Source organism: Corticium candelabrum, chromosome 17 (genome assembly GCF_963422355.1).
Source record: "Corticium candelabrum chromosome 17, ooCorCand1.1, whole genome shotgun sequence".
NCBI lineage: Eukaryota > Metazoa > Porifera > Homoscleromorpha > Homosclerophorida > Plakinidae > Corticium > Corticium candelabrum.
In genome coordinates this window covers 1854119-1874700 of record NC_085101.1, presented here as the reverse complement: position 1 = coordinate 1874700, position 20582 = coordinate 1854119, and the positions used below count along the sequence as shown (strand labels likewise).

At 42.9% G+C, this 20582-nt stretch overlaps 3 protein-coding genes and 3 long non-coding RNA genes across 8 annotated transcripts in view; 3 read left to right on the top strand and 3 right to left on the bottom strand.

The window, feature by feature from the left end:
* Window positions 1-6123, bottom strand: part of LOC134193317 (uncharacterized) — an 8597-nt gene extending 2474 nt beyond the window's left edge. Inside the window, exon 1 of the long non-coding RNA XR_009972053.1 lies at window positions 5844-6123. This is a non-coding gene — a long non-coding RNA (uncharacterized LOC134193317). The remainder of the gene's footprint in view (window positions 1-5843) is intronic.
* Window positions 3037-4032, top strand: LOC134193450 (uncharacterized). The gene has a single exon (XM_062662283.1). It carries the CDS (start codon window positions 3096-3098, stop codon window positions 3531-3533), a length of 438 nt encoding a protein of 145 aa, XP_062518267.1. The 5' UTR covers window positions 3037-3095; the 3' UTR covers window positions 3534-4032.
* Window positions 6120-6577, top strand: LOC134193318 (uncharacterized). The gene is made up of 3 exons (XR_009972054.1): window positions 6120-6172; window positions 6241-6268; window positions 6332-6577. It is a non-coding gene; the product is annotated as an uncharacterized LOC134193318 (long non-coding RNA).
* A 3198-nt stretch (window positions 6578-9775) lies between these two features.
* On the top strand, window positions 9776-11077 carry LOC134193250 (uncharacterized). Its single transcript, XM_062662072.1, has 4 exons — window positions 9776-9876; window positions 10205-10240; window positions 10308-10620; window positions 10868-11077. The coding sequence occupies exons 3-4, from the start codon at window positions 10333-10335 to the stop codon at window positions 10934-10936; spliced, it is 357 nt and encodes a 118-aa protein (XP_062518056.1). The 5' UTR covers window positions 9776-9876; window positions 10205-10240; window positions 10308-10332; the 3' UTR covers window positions 10937-11077.
* Window positions 11078-11431: 354 nt separating this feature from the next.
* Window positions 11432-14904, bottom strand: LOC134193015 (uncharacterized). The gene is made up of 5 exons (XR_009971999.1): window positions 14232-14904; window positions 13991-14173; window positions 13642-13933; window positions 13486-13558; window positions 11432-13428 (listed from the first exon to the last, which is right to left on the bottom strand). It is a non-coding gene; the product is annotated as an uncharacterized LOC134193015 (long non-coding RNA).
* Window positions 14905-16675: 1771 nt separating this feature from the next.
* Window positions 16676-20554, bottom strand: LOC134193076 (uncharacterized). 3 transcript variants are annotated; one of them, XM_062661866.1, is made up of 2 exons: window positions 20484-20554; window positions 16676-18856 (listed from the first exon to the last, which is right to left on the bottom strand). In XM_062661866.1, the coding sequence occupies exon 2, from the start codon at window positions 18730-18732 to the stop codon at window positions 16933-16935; it is 1800 nt and encodes a 599-aa protein (XP_062517850.1). In that variant the 5' UTR covers window positions 18733-18856; window positions 20484-20554; the 3' UTR covers window positions 16676-16932. The 3 variants fall into 3 exon arrangements, with proteins under 3 accessions (XP_062517850.1, XP_062517848.1, XP_062517849.1); XM_062661864.1 differs by having other exon boundaries at window positions 16676-18909; window positions 20484-20532; XM_062661865.1 differs by having other exon boundaries at window positions 16676-18889; window positions 20484-20514.
* Between the last annotated feature and the right edge of the window lie 28 nt (window positions 20555-20582).

The window sequence follows — 20582 nt, the reverse complement described above, 5'->3', positions numbered from 1 at the left end:
TTTAACATTTGTAGTATTGTCCAGAATTTTCTTCTCTAGAAGCTTACACTTAATTAAAATGGCTCTAAGATTAATGGTCACGTAAATATTAAAACATCCGGGTTACTTGTCACAAATAACACAACAATCCCAACCAGCAATGGAAAATTAATGACTGAGCAGCTAAAGACACAAGCGTAGTAAGATCTTTGCCGTCATTGTATTCTAGGTCGATATGCATAGTTCTCTGATTGAAATACGTAAATCTACGAAACATTACGAAATATTTCTAACCCATCAGCAAAGCTAGTAATACAACTTCGAATTCCGTCAGCTTCACACCTGATTTTCATTGGAATTACTCTCAGCTTACATGCAGCAGGACGTATACCTTGTACATGCATTGTATGTACCAAAACGACAGGCGACTTTCGTTTAATTTGAAATCATAACCTTGTCCAGAATACTCCGGTTGTGTATACTATAATTGATCGACTGACAAATGATTGTACATTTCTTAATTTTCTAGCTGAAGATATTGGTCATTATGAGTAGCTTCATTTCTCAGCACGATATAGAAAATCGATCACACCAATGAAACTATTTAGAAAAAACTGCAGAACACTATGTAGGACAACTAGTTGTCTGCATGATTTACAGTACAACGTCGAATTAATTTTACTGCACACATCCTAGTTATCTCTATGATAAATATTCAAAAATCTAGCTTAAATAGTATATATAAATCTCATTGTATTTTAGTATAACTTTTCTGATTAATAATACAAAAGAAGTAACTCTAATTCAAATAATAGTATAAATGTCCCGGATATTGATGAAAGATGGACGTCTAGCTGTATCGCCCGTCTCAGAGCTAGTTGAGGAGCGCTTTCCCTGTCGGGAAACCAGGACAGGGCTCGAAAAGTCGGCTTATGGAATCACTGGAGCTGTTGGGAAGACCAGGAATAGTTTTGGGCGTAGGGCGACTGGTCAAACCATCTCTCTTGCGGCGTCTGATTTAAATTTGGCTTCAAATCCCGCTGACGAGACTACTCTGATGCCCACCGTTCCTAGCGAATCTTGTATTTCGGTTGACAGGAACGGCAATGCAACAAGACGACGGAAATGGACGCGACAAATGAATAGGGAAGTGATGTTTTGTTATTACCACGTGCTTTTGTCATGCAAGTTCTCAGCTTTCAGAAAACCCATGCATCCGCTGTGGTGTGAGCGAAATCCCTTCTCTGACTGACGTCTCTGAGCAGCAGACCAGAAGCGATATCTCCTAAATTCTGGAAGTCTGACTGAATCAGAGTTGGAGGAGATTAAACGCGAGGCCGCAGAGGATGGAAAGCCGGTCTCAGGTTTGCTATCTATTACGACTGATGTTTGTCCTGGTGTGCAGATGTCGGCGTTGGATGTGGTTTCTGCTCTATCAGCTGATAGTTCAGTTGTCACGCCTTTGCTTGACAATGTGTCACCTTGCATGGCTTCAGTCAGGATGGCGCTTGCTGCACGTGGTGGGAAACCTGTCGTGTCAATGATGCAAGAGGATCATGACTTTTTGCTAATCACTTGCAAGATGGCTCCCTTGTTCAGTCAGTCACTGTTCTCTCTAAGGACTGCTCATCTGCAAAAGATAGTGGTGATATCCTATCCGTAGATGACACTTTGGATTCAGTTCAGTCAGTGCTATCCGGGAATTGCCATCCCCTTGTGACTCTGTGAGCTCTGATCTGACGACTACACATCCTAGTACAGTTTCTCGGCTAGAAAGGATGAAAACTCATGCATCTCAAATCAGTCCAGACTGCTGCCAAACGGATGATGGTCTTGCGCTTGATAGTGATGCTGCTGTGGACCCTGCACTTCGTCGAGAGTTTCTTGAGGAGTTGCAGAAAGCCAGGCAAATTCCTATCTGTGAGAGACAACGCCTTCCAAGAATCTTTGTCAACAGTGAAACCCTGAAACTTATTGGTGATCTTAGCACGATCATTAATTCGTTCAAGGATGAACCAGATATGAGTGAAATCAGTTAACTGGTATACTCTGCTGCTTTGCTAGTGTCAAAAAGGCGGGGCTTAAACACGACAAAGTCAACCAATTCTCATACACCGACATGAAAACGAAGGCTGGATATGGAGATTCTCACACTTCGACGTGCAATCTAACTGTTGCTAGAGGTTAGAAAGGGTTCATCGGGCATTCGTATGTTACATGAACTCCGACTTCTCCGGCATCGGTTGGGAATTTCCTGTTTGGAGAGTTGTGAGGTCAACATCAATCGTTTGAAAATAGAACTTAAGTCCAAGGTCGAGCGGACCAGGAGGCTGGAGAAGAATCGTAAGAGACTTCGCCAGAATACTTTGTTTCAACGAGATGCTAGACAGTTTTACAGAGAGCTGGGTAAGCAGACTATCTAGGTCAATTCCCCACCATACGAGTCTGAGATCGAGCAGTATTGGGGTGGTATCCTAGAAACTGAGGAACATCACAGTGAGTCTGCCTTCTGGCAGAGACGTCAAACCGATGGCGAGACGCACCGGAGAGATGGGCAGCAGTGGTTACCTATCTCAGACAATGAGGTCACATCGTGTCTCAAAAGGATGGGGAACTGGAAGTCTCCTGGTCCAGACAAGGTTTATGGTTTCTGGGTCAAGCGTATCACGTGTCTTCACACTGATCTGACTCGTAACTACAACCTGCTTGTTCAGAATGCAGACTCTGTACCCAACTGTTTGTCTCAAGCAATAACCACTCTGATTCGTAAGAATGACAAGGCTGACCAGGCCAAAAATTACCGGCCTATGACTTTTCTGTCCGTCTTCTACAGGACCCTCACCTCAGTCATCATGCAGAGTTTTGCAGGGCATATGGTTCAGAGAAACCTCATGGCTCCGTAGCAGAAGAGTTGTCGACAGGGATCTTTTGGAGCAAAGCATCAGCTGTTGATCAGCAAGCTGCTTACCGAAGACTGTAAGACCAGGCACAAGAGCTTGAGCATGGCTTGGGTGGACTACCAGAAAGCCAATGACAGCTTGCCACACAGTTGGTTGCTCCAATGCCTTCAGTTGCATAAAATCAGTGCAGTCCTGTGCAGGTTCCTGTCACATGATATGAAGAGTTGGAGGACATCGATGGTGCTTTGTTGCGGGAACAGTACGATCAAGACAAGGCTTATGCAGATCAGGAGGGGTATTTTCCAAGGTGACTCACTTTCTCCACTTCTCTTCTGTATGGCTCCCAATCCTCAGAGCAAGGAGCTGAACAAAACCGGTTATGGCTACCGGATGACTACTGGGCATGGTGAGACTTTCAAACGTCTGCTCATCAATCATCTACTTTACATGGATGATCTGAAGCTGTATGGCAGAAACTCTGATCAGTTGGATGGGTTGTTTCACGTGGTTCGTACCTTCTCTGATGACATGCAGATGAAGTTTGGTTTGGACAAATGTGCTGTTGCACACTTTGTCAACGGCAGGCTATCTGGACACAACTTTGGAGTGACGGTAGGAAAAACGGACACCATCAACTGTCTGGAGCCGAGTTAAGTCTACAAGCACTTGGGTGTGGATGAGAGTAAAGGTATTCAGCACAGCATGATGCGGGAGACACTCCGTCGTGAGTACTTCCGCAGAGTGAAGGTGGTTCTCCGGACTGATTTGTATGGTGGAACAAGATTCTAGCCATCAATGGGTTTGCACTACCGTTTCTCACCTATGGTTTTGGAGTCATTCATTGGGGGTGCATGGACCTGCAGCAGCTCGATCGACGGACCAGAAAGCTCCTCTCTATGCACGGTGTCCTCCATCCTGCTGCAGACGTTGACCGATTGTACGCTCCTTGCAGTAATGGGGGTAGGGGGTTACAACAGATTGAGTCGACATATCAATCTTGTATTGTGAGGCTGAACGGTTCCTTGCTGACAGTTCTGATTCTTTCATGCAGATGATACGAGAGTGTGACTCCGGAAAATCTTCACACTAGATCAAGCGCATTATTTTTCGCTTTACTGCACAGCTACAGATGAGTCTTACTTCGGACGACCAGTCGCAGAACTTACACAGGAATGCATCCATCTCGGTTGAAGGTGGCTTCGAGCAAGCGTCTGAAACAGATGCGAGACATTACCGTACGTGTTGCAGTTCTCTTCGTGTGCAGTCCTGGAGCGAGAAACCTATGCACGGCAGTATCGCCGTCTCACTGAGCAACCGCCTGTGGACATGAAAGAGACCTACGAATGGCTAAAGGCAGCGAATCTTCCTGCTGCAACTGAGGGACTGGTGGTTGTTGCTCAAGACCAAGCTCTTCGGACTCAGTACTATGAGCGCAAGATTCTACATCATGATGTCATTCCTACTTGCCGCATGTGTAGTGTAGGCCTGGAAACAGTCGACCACATTGTGGCAGGCTGTAGTGCTTTGGCACCGTTGAACTACACTGATCGACACAATCAGGTGGTCTCCATCATTCACTGGGATGTTTGTCGCCATTTTGGGGTTCCAGTGGAGAGCAGATGGTACCGTCATCATCCTGATAGGCTTGTGGAGACGGATGGCATTACTATAATGTGGGATACCACCATCTCCACTGCCAGGAAGATCAAAGCCAATCGTCCAGACATCTGTCTCAGAAATGGAAGACCAACAGTTGTCTTCTTATTGATATAAGCTGTCCTGCTGATGGCAACATTGGCAAGAAACATTCTGAGAAGTTGGCGAAGTACAGCGACTTGCGAGGGGAGATAAGCCGCATGTGGCATTGTCTAACACTGCTGGTTCCGGTGGTCTTGGGAGCTTTGGGCACAGTGCACGCAGGTATTGCACTGTGGCTGAACATTATTCCAGGTCATCACAACCTGCAGCACTTACAGAAAACAGTGCTTCTGGGATCTACTCGGATCCTTCGTAAAGTCATGTCCTCTTTCTAGACAGTCGTTATGGTCTAAGTACTTCTGAAGCAGGGTTTGCTTCCGGTACTTGTAATAGACTTTACAAACCAGACTGATCTGGTTGAGCACGACAAGTATAGAAAGACGTTAGAATTAATAATCAACATTCATTTTCACGTCTGCTTGTGTTGCCGTGCATATGCACGTTAGAATTGATAATCAACATTCCTTTTCACGTCTGCTTGTGTTGCCGTGCATATGCACGTTAGAATTGATAATCAACATTCATTTTCACGTCTGCTTGTGTTGCCGTACATATGCGCCTTTTGCACTTATGAAGAAGTCCTCCAACCACCTCTTCAAAGCGTTCTAGATAATTTCTAGCTGCATGGTGTATCTCCAAAATATGCAACCAGAGGATTTCCCAATTCAAACCAATAAAGCAGATTGTGGTGTTTTCATATGTATGGTAAGTAGTTCCAATGCCATGAAGATACACCTGTTGTCTTTATGCGTAACTTTCTACAACAGCATGTACTCTATCAAATGATGAGGCTCTCATACAACTTCAAAGAAGTATGTTGTTCACGTGTTTCGCACACTACAAACAGCCTAATTTTCTTCACTACATTTTCCGTATTAGTGCCACATGTCATTAGCAAAATCATGGATTTGCAACATAATTGTCTCAAGAAAGATTCACACTGGTACAAAATAATTGTTGTGGACATATACCCCATTGACACTAGCAACTTTCAAACCAAGCCAGGACGCCTTATCAGTTATTCTTAGATGGTTCCGTATGTCAGTGGCAAACTGGTCTTCTTCTTTTTACATCAACTGACATATTCACACAGAAAACCCTGCCCATCAGTACACTGGCCCAGTTCGAAAGCTGCTAGTGCAAATGGAGTAGTTAAGAACCAACATAATTATATAACCACACACACACACACACACACACACACACCTGCATGAACACTAAACCTTGAACTTTGAACCTTGAATGTACAGCTCTTGGAAACTGACTTCAACTGCAAGTAAAACACAACCAGACAACAACAGTAAGTAAAGTGTGTCACTACAATTTTTAGATAGTAAAATAGATTCCCTGGATGTCTTGATAGGTGATGTAGAAATTATAGATGACAAATCAACAGAAAGAGATTCGCCAAGAAGTCTGTCACAGAAGAATGGTTGGTTAATTTAGCAGTATGTATTGTCTTTTGCAACATACAACATCAATCTGTGTGCAGATATTTTACTTGTACATGATGATGTCAGTGACAATCATAACTGGTTAGTCAGCATATAGTTATATGAAGTTGCTGCAATGGATGTGTAGCAATTATGTATGGTACTTATAGTGTAACACCAACAAGAAGAAATTTGCAAGTATTATCAGTTCTGTTAGTTGATGTCATATGATCATGTTTTCACTTAGTGTGATTCAAACAGGTTGTTCCGCTGTCGGATAAAGACATCAGTACTCATGCTCTTGATAGTGACAGCATACAGTTACATCAACGAGTAAAAGCTACAGTCTTCAAAGGTGGGGACACAAGAATCAAGGAAATCGATGAAGAAACTTTGGAACGTGACCTGTTTAACACTTCTCTATTGCGGTTATGTCAAACATGGGCAACCTTTGAAGAATGGAAAGCAGAAGATGATGATGATACCATAGTAAGTTATATTATAATTTTGTAGACATCATTTGGAATGTGTGTCAGTCCAACAACACACTAACAACACACATATTCACACATTACAAATATGGTAGACCAAACAATTTCGTCATTTGTACCTTGTTGCTACAATTTCTGAAAGAGGTCCTCACGCTTTCCAAAATAATTTGTCATTTTTATGTACACTTTTGCTCAAGTGAGTGTGAGCAACAAGATAAGAATGACAACTGACTTTTTGTCACTTTGCTGCTGAGCACTATTATATATATATATATATATATATATATATATATATATATATAGTCAAATCAATGATTAAATGTTTACTGTTATTTCATTGCACCTCAGAGAACATCCAATAGAAGAAGGAGAGTGCTGGCTTAGTATTGACCTACGTGTTGCTCTGTGGATGGATTACAGATGCTTTGTCAACAAGCCTCATTCAAAAACTGTGGGTGATTTTGTGCTTGTTACAAACAACCTGCACATTGACTTCGACAACTTTGCCGCAAAACATACAATGCATGACATGTACCTTGTACCTGCAGCAGCTTTGCTCAGGTATTGGTGCAGGTGCGGGCAACGATACCAAACTCCTATTTATAAATATGGGAAACAATACATTTACCTTAGCAGCTCTCAACTAGATGATCTGTGTGCTTGGATACGTGACATGAAGGAACAATTTTATAAGCATGGTAGACAGATCTTTTATGGGTTACACTAGCTATATTAATATCATGTTGTCTGTTCATTGAATGTAATCATAAAGTCAGCCCAAGACTCATAAGCACCGTTTCAGGTTTAATACAACTCCTGTTGCATATTGCTTACAGCAAACTTGACATCGTGAAGTTCTAAAGTACCTATCAATAACCAAGTTGACATGCTGTTGCCAGTATATGTCATTCTGTTAACCTTCAGTGCTTTGGGAACGGCATGCTTAGAAATTGATCAATATCTGGACTTAATTTTATGTTATCACAACCTGTAGCACTTACAGTCAACAGTGTTTTCAGAATACTTCATAAACTCTATTCTTGAGCCACATAGGTCTACTTTCAAAGAAAGGTATCTTTCGCACTTGTATAATGTGTTGAATGTATATGCATATACATACATCTATTGTGTATACTGTACACCCAAATGGGAAGCACCAACAGCCACTGCCAACATATAGGTAGATAATACTTCTATAAACAGCACAGGGATACAGTGGAGTTTGCTATAGCAAACCTCAATGTAATTAATCCTTGATGTGATGAATTTAGTTTTGATGTCCTGAACGTGCAACAACAATCCGGATGCGTTCACTTATTACAAAATTCTAGTGTCTCCTGCAATTCATTTATCAAAATTCCACTGTATGTGAGTAACCCCTGAACAACAAAAACTTACACATACACATAAATCTACAATCACAGCTGCGTATAGTATAGTATATATTAATTAAAAATCCTAATCAGGTCAAGAGGAGTCTAGATCTCTTCCCATCATAGACAGTTTGATCTGCATCATATTGTGTAAGATGAACCCAAGGGAAAAACAAAGTTTATAACCAGTGTTGTACGTATGTTGCCCCAATCTAATAACTGGCTTCATTTGCATAATTGATTGGCAGAGCGGGACAACTGCTTGCAAAATATTTAATACGATATATTTTGTACTATAGATAGAGTAACTATCATCTTGCATTCTAGAATCCATAATAAGTCAAAAGAGAGGTGTACAAAATACAAGTAGAAATGGTCCTCATTTCTCTCGAACATAATTTCCTATGAAATTGTTTCACCAGAAAGATTTTTCGTAGAACATTTGCCTACTAAGAAATATTTATCAATTATGTCCCACAAAAGCAAACATAGACATGGACATTTTAACATGAAGACAACTGAAATCCTACCAAACTGTCCAGGAAATAACCTGTGCAATAATTATGCCTTTACTCAGTCTCATATTGCAAAACATTAAAAATTTGTGATGTAGATTGCTATTATTTTAGTTAAAAACTGAACAATGCTAATATACAAAATATTTAACATCCATACCACTGAACACCAGCAACAACAGCATTCTTAATATTAGTGTCTCATAGTATTTCATGTTATACATCACGGAAAAACATTCAGTCATATATTAAACTTTGCAATCACTATACAGTAGACAAAGCAGTCAATTGCTGCATTGAAATTTAATTGACACTAATAAACTTCATAAAGGTATGATTGGTTTTACAAAGTTACACAACCCGGTGAGAAATACAGCTGATGCATTGTAAAAGATTCAGGTGCAGTACATCCATTGCTCTTTTGTCTGGCAAAGCTTGCTTCCAGCCAAGCTTGCTTACAGCTATTTAGCTAATAAACAATTCCACTAATATATATATATATATATATATATATATATATTCTTATTTCAGAGAACAATTACCAGTCCCCTGCCAAAGTTGGCAAATCCCAAAAGTCAAACTCAGTGTCAAATCGTAAACTAATTAGTGCAAATTATACTTGCAGTAGACTGAAATAAGCGAACTGAAATATGTTGCAGTAAGTTACTGACTGCCCTACTAAAAGTTATGCTGCTCTTTGCTGTGGGCTTGGACGCGATAACTTTCAAGTGGCAAGACTGGAAGGCATCCACAAACTCTATACTAGCTATGAGATATGTAATGGCATCTGGTCTTGTCTAATAAATTAGAGTACATGTACAGTGACGAGTGGAGTCTGATAGTGCGTGTGTGTATTGCGTTGAGTTGAGAGAGTAGTGTGTTGTTGATTAGTCTGCAGTGAGCTGTTGCCTGAATAATATAAAAACGTGGAGAACCATAGAGATAGATAGATATTAACTCTATCAACAGCAATCAATCAATAAATCAATTTACATATGCAATGATGAATACCTGGCTCCACACTTTCGTCTTGACTTGTGTATCAGCTTGGCTTACCAAGTAACGGAGTATGTAGCATTGTCTTCTGTAAACAGGTCCCGGATAACACTCTACATAGCTCGTCATTTTTACATCGCATTGTTCACTGTTTTAGTGTCAATCCTATTCATCGCTGCTATTGTTAACAATGGAAAGATATCTGAAAGGGGGTCCCGACTAGAGTAGTAACATTCATGCGCGTTAGGTGTTTTTCTGTAGGCTGTAGCCCATAAAGCAATAGGAGCCCCCGGAACAAATCCGCTGGCACAACGTGACGAATGAACATCCGGGGTTTCTGCCACTCTACGGTACACGTGGCCAGACCTTCAAAGGAAAGCGGGCCGTACTACAAAATTAGACGTGGAACCAAGATCAACGAGTATCAGGAGGTAAGAATTAAACACGTGGCTTAATCAATTAGCACTGGAAACTACTTTGGGCTACATTTTGGCACCAGGTCTTTAAATAAGGACGACAACACTGGCAAAGCAAATTTGCTGTATTACAGAATTACTCCTAGACAACACTAACTATGATAGCGCGCTAAACGCGGACTGGAACTTGCGGAAACAAACATATGATAGTGAAATTGTAGACGAAAGTAAATGTAACCCATGTGAAAGTGATATTCTGCTACCTCTGACGTTAGCGTTTTAAAAGGCTAGTTTTGCCTTATTTTATCTCATCATTACAATGTAACACGTGTTTCTTTTTCAGGCATTTACAGATTTCATCTTCTTTTCCGGCACAAAGGTTTCCCTACCGGTTGTCTCTATTTTACACGTTTTGCAACCCACTGCAGTTAGAACTGTTTGCCTAGTCGTTCAAGTGCAGTCATTGCGAGTATGTCAAAGGGATCAGGAGGCGGTCGCCCGAGCGTGCAAGTACTCGGCAACACACTATCAAATGGCACTTTTGTTCAAGATCATACACGCTCTACGCCGAGCTCGAGTAGAAGCAGAGAGTCTTCTAGCTCTAATAAGGTTCACGTGAGGCATTACACGCGAGCAAATGGCACGCCTGTTCAAAGCTACAAGCGTGCTCCACCAAGTGCTAGTGGAAGAAGAGCATCTTCTGCAGGGTCAAGTCATTCTGTCTCTGTTCCGTTCCAAGTGAACGTTAACATTGTTCAGGTACGTGCCCATGCAGAAAGAGCATGAAAATAAGCGAAATCTCATGAGATTCTCGCTCACCTCATGAGATTTGTGCATTTCTCATGAGCGGAGTCTCATGAGACGTATATTTCATGAGATGCAATGGGTGTGTTCGTGTAGATCATGAACCAATTGCTCATCTCCTAAGATTTGTGCATTTCTCAAGAGCAGTGGCGCATGAGACAGTTTTTTCATGAGATGTAAAGGGTGTGTCTGTGTTGCTTAGATAAGAATCGGGAGTTCTCATGAACAGATCGATCTAGCAGAAGGAGCAAGAGGATTTGGTTCTAGCTAGACCAGCTACTATTGGTGAATGCCTACTAGCGATGTTGCATGATGAAACACGATCGCCAATCAAATAGAAATTATTTTGCGTGCGATCAAGCACAGCGTACACTTCGAATTCGATGACATGATCGCTCTAGATATATAATACTTACAGTAGACGTGGCCTACCTCATCACATTCAGTGAGTTGAGTAGTAATTGCATGTGAGAATGCCTCCACGACGTACAGTCGACCAGTACGACCAGAGTAACTTACAACAGAGATGTGCAAACGGAGCCTTCAAGTACTGGCGAATACATGCGTATACACCGGAAGTAGATGGAAGAACTCTCGTCCACCCAACTTCCCCGTACACTTACGTGCCTGGCATATGCATATACCTATACGACGTTTGTTACGTATCTGACCGCACAACTCAAAAGAGGAGGGAAGGTTTAGATAACGTCAAACTAAGATATAAGTATATAGGTATAACTGTTGAGTCAGACACCGGTTCTCAATCCTGGATTTACCTAAGATAACGATTCTCCGTGTGTCACTCACGCATGCGCACTATGCACTACCCTACATTCCCTAGGCCTAGTTAAGAACCGTAACACAACGAAAGAATTATAGCAGTAGTTTCTTGGTGTCTCTACTCTACCATTACTGACTAAACCAAAGTCTCTTGCATCATGACCTGGTAGTCTTTAGCCGTTCTGGTGTCCTTATATTTCTTCCAGATCGGTTGGTTCTTGCTTTGAGCGGTGATTCGACTGCATTGTCTTCTTTGAACAGTGACTCTACTGCTGTGTCTTCTTGCGAGAGTGTCTCGTCGAGCGTTGTCGTGTCGGTTGGTGGTGGTACCGGTGACGTCACTGGTGTTGTCTGAACTATCCACCTTGAGGGTGCTATAATTCCTGTTGCGACCAGTGTTTCCTGGTATTCCGTCGGATTGTGTCCTTTCGTTCGCTCCCCCACCACAGTGTTATATCCGATCGCAGCTGGTCAGTGTGTTGCCTGCGAACTGACTTGTTGACAAGTACGGCGTAAGAGACTGATCCTGTTCGTTCTATGACTGTTCCTGGTAGCCATTTCGGCCCTTGCCTATAGTTCCTGGCCATTACGCTCTGTCCAGCTTGAAACGATCTCAGTGGTTTGCTCCCGCTCTTTAGTGTCTTGTCATCTACCGTTTTTTTACGCGCGGTCTCGTCAAATCCAACTTAGTTCGCAGATTGCGTTCGAACATGAGTTCTGCTGGGCTCAGTTCCGCCGTTTCATGTGGAGCGGTACGGTAGGCGAACAAAAATTTGTCTAGTTTGTGCTGTGTTGTAATCTCGGTGTGGCCGGACTTTACAGCGCGTTTGAAACTTTGCACCAAGCGTTCCGCTATCCCGTTCGTTGAAGGGTGATACGATGCTCCAGTCATACGTTTGATTCCGTTTGCCTTCGTAAATCTCCTGAAAACTTCGGAGGTACACAATCTGGTGTGGGATCCCCATACGGGCAATCACTGCTCGTTGTGTGACAGTCTCCTCGGCCGTCGCAGTTTTTATCTCCACGATCTCAGGCCATTTGCTATAAGCGTCTAATATAACCAAGTACATCCTTCCGAGCATGTGTCCGGCAAAGTCTACGTGTAGACGTTGCCACGCCGACGCGGGGCATTCCCAACGATGAATAGGAGCTCGTTGGGAGAAACAGCGGTCTCTTGACAACCCCTGCAGCCCTAAATTAGTTCCTCGATGTCTTGGTCGATGCGAGGCCACCATACGAAGGAACGGGCGAAGCCTTTAGTTTTCACTATACCAAGATGGCCTTCGTGCAGTGTCTGCAATACATAGTGTCTTAGACTGGCAGGTACTATGACTCTAGTTCCCCACATGAGGATTCCTTGGTGTACTGTTAACTCGTCCCGGCGGCAGTAAAACGGCTTTACCTCTGACTGTTGCGGACTGGTTTTCCAGCCTTGTTGTACCAGTTCCATTACTTATGACAGTACCGGGTCAGTTCGGGTTGCTCGTCGAATATCTTTGGCCGTCTTTGGCCTTGATTGGTAGTTTTTCGACAATACTGACATGGAGAAGCGTAACCTCGTCTCCATCCTCCGCCGTCCCGCTTGTTTCGGTTTCTAGCCGTGGTCGGGAAAGACCGTCACAGTTTGCGTGTTGGTGGCTGGTCTTGAATTCAATTTGATATTGGAAAGCGCCCAAAAACCGGCACCAGCGCTGTAGTATGGCAGCTGTTGTCACGGAAAGGGGCTTACTGGGAGACATGATGTATCTCAACGGTTTGTGATCGGTCACTAAAACAAACGGTCGCCCCTCTATATACATCTGGAATTTCCGTACTCCCCAATATAGGGCAAGCGCCTCTCGTTCAATTTGTGCATATTGCCGCTCTGCCTTGCTAAGGGAACTTGATGCGTCACCACACTAAGTAGAGCACCATGCTCAAAAGTTACTCTGAAATGAGATGCAATGTGGCAGACCAGAAGTATTAGCACCTCGTATGAATCAACTAGATAGCGATATTGGATCGGTTGAGTGCAAATTGACAATTGGTGCAGTCACGTACCTTGGAATAATTTCTACTGTAGGAGTTTCTCTTGTTCGAGAAATGGTAATCAATTCGGCTCCTTGACTGTTGGCTACACATACACAATGTGAGTGACATTACGTAACTTCCTCGATGAGTTAAATTTATGAGTGCACAGAATGGCAAGACGCTCACCTCGAGAATCCCAAGCCAGAGACTGGACATGTTCACCAATCCTACAAGCACAGCAATCACAAGCAAGATCGTTGGTCGATGTAGTATGTTGATGATTACGTGACATCACAACATTTGAGTTCTAAACGTGTATGGACTGAGATCCACCCACTTTACACAGACTTGATTTGCAACTGATGGCCTCGCAGTCGACGAATCTCCAGAGAAAGAAATAAACCATAGAGAATAAAGACACAACTGGCCACGAACAGCAAACACTAAAATCTGTCCGCTCGGACTCCACCAAAACCGACTATCAAGCACACGAGTAGAAATCAGAATTTTTATTACAAATAATAAAGCAGACAACCTGTAGTCTATATCACATATTTGAGTATTTTTCACACGTCCACATCTGTGTTTCCCAAACTATGAAGAACTTGGAAGTTGAAGATGAGACAACATGAGAACAATCTGGTGACCACAACAAGGGAGTTCCAACACCACCAAATCTGTGCAGAGGCACCGAAAGCTCAGACACTACAGCCCAAACCTACCAGAGCGATTTATAACACATACGAAAACACAAAAGAGTTAAAATATTTATTCACCATTATTTTTGTGTGTGCAGGGGATGCAGCAGCAAGTAATCGACCTGTTGAATTCCAAGACACACTCGTAATGGGACCAATACCACACCTGAGGTGTTGCATAGCATTTGAAGATGGTCTAGACAATCAAAAAGCAACTGCATCAATAGACTAGAGCACGTGGAATATGATATTGCATACTGCAGAAATGTCCTATGTTTCAGTACACAATCCTATTACCACAAGCTATCAGTCTAGCAATTGTCGTTCATAGGTTCTATTTCGAGCATTGAGTGTGACTACATTCACTTAGCAAAACAAAAGTTGGAAAAATGATAAAATGGCTTCTACCAGTTAGAGTCTTCGTTTGTGCTAGGGAGCACCCATTTTGTATTAATTAATCAGAAACATCTCGAATAATCAATGCCCTAACAATCTAGATTGTCTGTCATTTACTGGTTAACCAAGTTGCATAGAAATCACCTTGTGCTAAGTTAGCCTGACATCTTGGATAGATGAATGCAAGGCAATGAACCTAAGGTAAGTTCTAAATTTACATAAATAATTGTCCTTTGAATAATAAATATAACAACCGTGTTTATTCATTAACATAAAATATGATTCAAATGTCTACCCGTGCATCTGGCATAATTAGTTTGTTCAATGTGGTTCACTATTAGCCTTGTTCCCAGACTCCCTCTCTCTCCCTCTTCCTCTCCCCCTCCCCCTCCCCCTCCCCCTCCCCCTCCCCCTCCCCTCCCCTCCCCTCCCCCTCCCACTCTTCTGCCATGGCGTGCAGAAAGCAGTCTGTGGTATTGATGCTAAGATTAAATGCAATCTCAATGGCTCAAGCCCTCATATAAATCCTCATTCCTTTGTGGGGTCTGTGGTTTCTGTCTTAATTGTGTGTTCTTCCACTATTACGCCATCACTTCTGGTGTACTCTTTCACTTGGACAAGATCTAACGCCTCTATGCTGGTGGCAGATCCACTAGAAGAAGAAGACCTTGTGTAGGGTTGCACCTACGTTCCATCTGATCGCGTGTAACCGCTTACATGAACAGTACCAGAGTTGCTAGCAGTGGACGAAGCGCTGGGGTTCGGTAAAGATAGTGTGTATCCCTCCACGTAGGTGTGTCTGACCGAGTGTAACCGCTCCTTGGACCACACCAGAGACAGACTGACTTGACCCTGAAGAAAACGTTATGCTTCCACTAGCACTTGGTGCAGAACGTGTGCAGCTTTGAACATGCGTGCCATCTCATCGTGTGTAACCGCTCACGTGAACCCCACCAAAGCTAGATTGACTTGAACTTGCAGAAGACGCTCTGCTTCCACTGGAGCTCGCCGCAGAGCGTGTATAACCTTGAACGTTGGTGCCATTTGATCGTGTGTAGCCGCTTACTTGCACGCTTCGGCCACCGCCTCCTGATCTCTTTGATATACTCGCAATGACTGCACTTGAACGGCTAGGCACAAAGTTCTAACCGCAGTAGGTTGCAAAGGTGTAAAATAGAGACAACCGGTAGGGAAATGTTTGATCCGAAATATGCAGATAAAATCTGTAAATGCGTATAAGAACCTTTGCAGCACCCAAGCTTCGTCTGCGCCAATCAGTGTCCAGTATTCGCTTACAATAAGTGAATTGCCCTCGTTCCAACTCGTGGGCGAAGCGGGGTGTATTTCGTTTATAAATTCGCCAGCGGTCTATAACCTATACTTGTAGCACCCTAACTTCGTCTGCGCCAATCGGTGTCCAGTATTCGCTTACAATAAGTGACACATCCCACTTCCGCTACATTTTGACCGGTCAATAAATCGGGTCGTATAACTACCTGGGGCTAGTCGTTTATCAAGAAGTGAACTGTTTGTGAACATAACAATTACGCTACTGAAACATATCTGTCAGCCAGAACGAACAATACTTGGCGCCAAGAAGATGTCTACAGAGATAATTGCTAATTAGACGCGGCAAGGATACAACCATTCAGGTAGCTTGTTCATTTGATTAGTATTCGTAAATATTCTGAACGAACTAGACGTCTAGCACAAAACTCATGCTTCACACCGTATTCACTTCCGTTATTCGTAAAATATTCACACCGAATTCGAATTGACACTAGAGTAGAGCTTCGCACTGTATTAGTTCGCACAGAAGCGAAATCCTGCTTCGCACAGAAGTCGGACCTTATTCTGTCTATTTGGTTAGACTAATGCCTTACTACGTAGCATTTCTTACCTAATTCGGGCCGAATTCTCTTAGAAACTTTCCATTAGCTGGCCTTCATGCACCCTCGATATCAGCTTCCGTTTCGCCTTGGCTGATTCTCCGTCAAGCGCATCATACATTTGCCATTTATCTGGATAACACCCCCAACTATAATCTAAATAACATTCACAGACCTTGCGCGACCACACTTCCTTTGAAATCCGGTGAGCGGCTTACACGAGTCTACATGTCCTCTGCAGCTCATTCCAATGTATGAATATGAGCTTTCTAAATACGAAATGTTTGCAAACTCACAATAGTAAATCAAATCCAAGCAGCTCTTTAATTCTAACTCCAAGAGAACAGTCATACAAATGTGCATCCCAATTTGATGCTACAGTCAAATTGATGCTATGCGCAATGTTAAAATACAGATTTCAGCTAAAACACAAAGCATATGATATTACAGAAAAGTCTCCGTCTAAAGACAGCACATTCAGTCGACAGTTACTTTTACTTGCTAACACAAAACTCAAGACATCCATGTGTTTCACTCGACGTACAGTACAAGTCTGAAGATTCCCAAACATTTCTGAATTCTTCGCTAGAAGGTCGATCATTAGCCACGGCACTCCAACAACTTTGCAGCAAATGTTGAATAGCTTGTGACACACAAGAAGGAATGTTAGGACGTACTTTACCATGACCAACATTTTTTTCCAACTGCTTCACACTCAGACCTTCAAAAGGCTCTTCCTCGGCCAACACTTCAAATGCAACAATACCAAGCGAGTAGACATCAGTGAGACGCAACTTTTCAAAATTAAGGAGTTCTCCTCGCAGAACTTCAGGTGCAGAATATCGTGGAGTACCTTGACCGCGATGATCTGGCAGACCGGATTGAGATGACTGTGTTGCAGACTTCACAGCACTGAGACCAAAATCACCCAATTTGGCATTGTCGTTCTTGTCCAAAAGGACGTTCTCACTCTTCACATCACAGTGTACTATCTGATTAGTGTGGAGATACACCAGAGCATCGGCTACTTGTAACACTTGCTTTTTCTTTGCTGCTTCTTCAAACTCTGTGAGATCAATAAAGATGGCATGAAACAAACTACGAGGAAGGTACTCCATGACAATGCCAAGGTGATCCTGGTCAACCACTGCTCCAAACAGTTTGACAGTATTGGAATGATCTAGACTTGAAAGAATTGAGATCTCATTTACAAATTTGTCACGCCGCTTTGTCGACATGTGTTGATACAAGAGCTGCTTGAAAGCGACAACAGTTCCTTTAAAAGTTGCTGCATATACTTCTCCATATGATCCTTTCCCAATAGCTTCACCTTGGAGTTCCAGTTCTTTAAAGGGAATAATAGCTAGCTTCATCCCAGAGCTGGCAGTAAATTCTCTCAGCTTTTCATGTTCGGTGACTGGTTCTTTACCAGATGATTTGAACTGATTTTCCAATTCACTTCTTTGGAGGTCATAAAGAGCTGACTGGTAGTCACATCGCCTTTCATTATCAATTGCCATGTTTTTCAAGATGTCGATAACATCCTGGATCGTGTTGTTGTCCCTAATATCTCGACGTACAATGTTTCGTTTAGGTATCACTTTACCAACTCTTCCCAGCCTTCTGTTCATAGGATTGTCAACGTATGTTCGTTCTTTTGATGGCTGTGAAGTTGCACTGCTTCCTGTTGCATCACCAATACTTTTAGAAGATGCACTGCTGTCCTTTTGTGGGGTCTGTGGTTTCTGTCTTGTGTGTTCTTTCACTATTACGCCATCACTTCTGGTGTACTCTTTCACTTGGACAAGATCCAACGCCTCTCTGCTGGTGGCAGATCCACTAGCAGGAGAAGACCTTGTGTAGGGTTGCACGTATGTTCCATCTGAGCGAGTGTAACCGCTTACATGAACAGTACCAGAGTTGCTGGCAGTGGACGAAGCGCTGGAGCTCGGTAAAGATCGTGTGTATCCCTCCACGTTGGTACCGTCTGACCGAGTGTAACCGCTCACTTGGACCACACCAGAGACAGACTGACTTGACCCTGAAGAAGACGCTCTGCTTACACTAGCATTTGGTGCAGAACGTGTGTAGCTTTCAACATGCGTGCCATCTGATCGTGTGTAACCGCTCACGTGAACCCCACCAAAGCTAGATTGACTTGAACTTGCAGAAGACGCTCTGCTTCCACTGGAGCTCGCCGCAGAGCGTGTATAACCTTGAACGTAGGTGCCATTTGATCGTGTGTAGCCGCTTACTTGCACGCTCCGACCACCGCCTCCTGATCTCTTTGACATACTCGCAATGACTGCACTTGAACGACTAGGCACACAGTTCTAACCGCAGCGGGTTGCAAAAGGTCAACCAGTAGAGAAACCTTTGAGCCGGAAAATGCAGATAAAATCTGTAAATGCGTATAGCCTACACGAAAATACCCGTAGGGTAACCTTTGAGCTGGAAAATGCAGATAAAATCTGTAAATGCGTGAAAAGAAACACGTGATAAATTGTAATGATGAAACAACATAATGCAAGACTAGCTTTTAGAATCGCTAACCTCAGAGGTATAACAGAATATCACTTTCAAATGGGTTACATTTATTATCGTCTGCAATTTCACTATCACACGTTTGTTGCCGCGAGTTCCAGTCCGCGTTTAGCGCGGTATCATACAGTATTTAGTGTTGTCTAGGAGTAATTCTGTAATACATCAAATTTGCTTTGCCTGTGTTGTCGTCCTTATCTATGACTGGTGCCAAAAGGTAGCCCAAAGCAGTCTCCAGTGCTAATTGATTACTACTAACGTGATATCAGCAAATTAAATTAACCAAGTCCAAACTCGAAAAATTGGCCAAGTTAAGCAAACTGCTCTAGAGACAGTGGCCATCAATGATTAGAAAATGCTCTATACAGCGCGTTATCTGTTTATTGGTAGCCCTTAGACTATAAGTTACTCCTGAGTGCCAAGTGTATTCAGGACTTCCATGCCAGGTCAGGTGAAGCCTGGTGCCACAATCGGCACCATCACCATGGCAACCTCATCCCTGCAAAATTGCTTGACATTCCTTTACAAAAGCCTTAGAGACCACGCCAACCAAATCGCCTACCAGCTAGAAACTAAATTTTCTACATATTAATTAAAACTTGCGATGCCAACATTACAATTGAACATGCGCGCTAGCAACTTGACAACTTCGAATACCTGATAAAAACCGTAAGATGAAACATTGGCGGGATTATATTGGCGGTTTGCTAAAAATTGACGGTAAAAGCATATTGGCGGATTTTATTTTGGCGGCATGGTTGGACATCGTTGTTGGATGATTGATATGTACCCTAATTATTAGGTATGACATCCCCATCCACTACAGCCTCATTCTCATGTTTAACCTCCCAGTTTGACAGGGTAGGCACAACAAACGGCAAGCAGAAGTTACCATGGCATCTTGTGACCTCATCCGCGTGATGTACCGCCACATCACCATGATGCCTGATCCATGTGGGTGCATGATGATGTCAACATACGAGTCAGTAGCCAAATATAGTGATCAATGTAGGCAAATATAATGATCAATGATGGCAGATTCTATATTGGCGCTGCTACAAATCCACCAATCCGTCAAAATAAATTCCCAGCCAATACTTCATCTTATACGCTATGCAGAAGACTAGGCTAAAACATAATTAATCAATCACATAACCAGACCTTAAACCGGAAGTATAGACCCTATAGAGACTCGCAAAATTTCCTTTTTTGGAAAGTAATCCTGCCCCAGCTGAACCGGTTCCGCTGCCCTAGACACTTGCGCTTACACAGCGCCGGATCCAGGAATTTTTGAAAGAGGGGGTTCACCGTTAGCAGTTATCTAGAGCATTACTAATTTTCTCTTTTCTAATGAAATTATATGAAATTATTGAACCACGCCTATTGGAAAAGAGAGGGTTTAACCCCCTGAACCTCCTCTGGATCCGGCGCTGTTACATATGTGATCACAACTCTAAACAAATTTGCAAGCAGCTCCTACAACATCTACAGATTCGTCTCTCACCTGCTTCAAATGAACAGTAGTCTTCAGCTCCGAAAAAAGATGTAAAAACCACGAGTCGTACTGTATGATCAGTCGTTTTACCGCGCACTAAATTACCTG

Coding starts and splice junctions, on each gene's coding strand:
- LOC134193450 (XM_062662283.1), top strand. CDS start 3,096: ATGAAGAGTTGGAGGACATCGATGGTGCTTTGTTGCGGGAACAGTACG.
- LOC134193250 (XM_062662072.1), top strand. CDS start 10,333: ATGTCAAAGGGATCAGGAGGCGGTCGCCCGAGCGTGCAAGTACTCGGC. Junction 10,621..10,867: donor TGAACGTTAACATTGTTCAG/GTACGTGCCCAT, acceptor TGTGTTGCTTAG/ATAAGAATCGGGAGTTCTCA.
- LOC134193076 (XM_062661866.1), bottom strand. CDS start 18,732: ATGTCAAAGAGATCAGGAGGCGGTGGTCGGAGCGTGCAAGTAAGCGGC.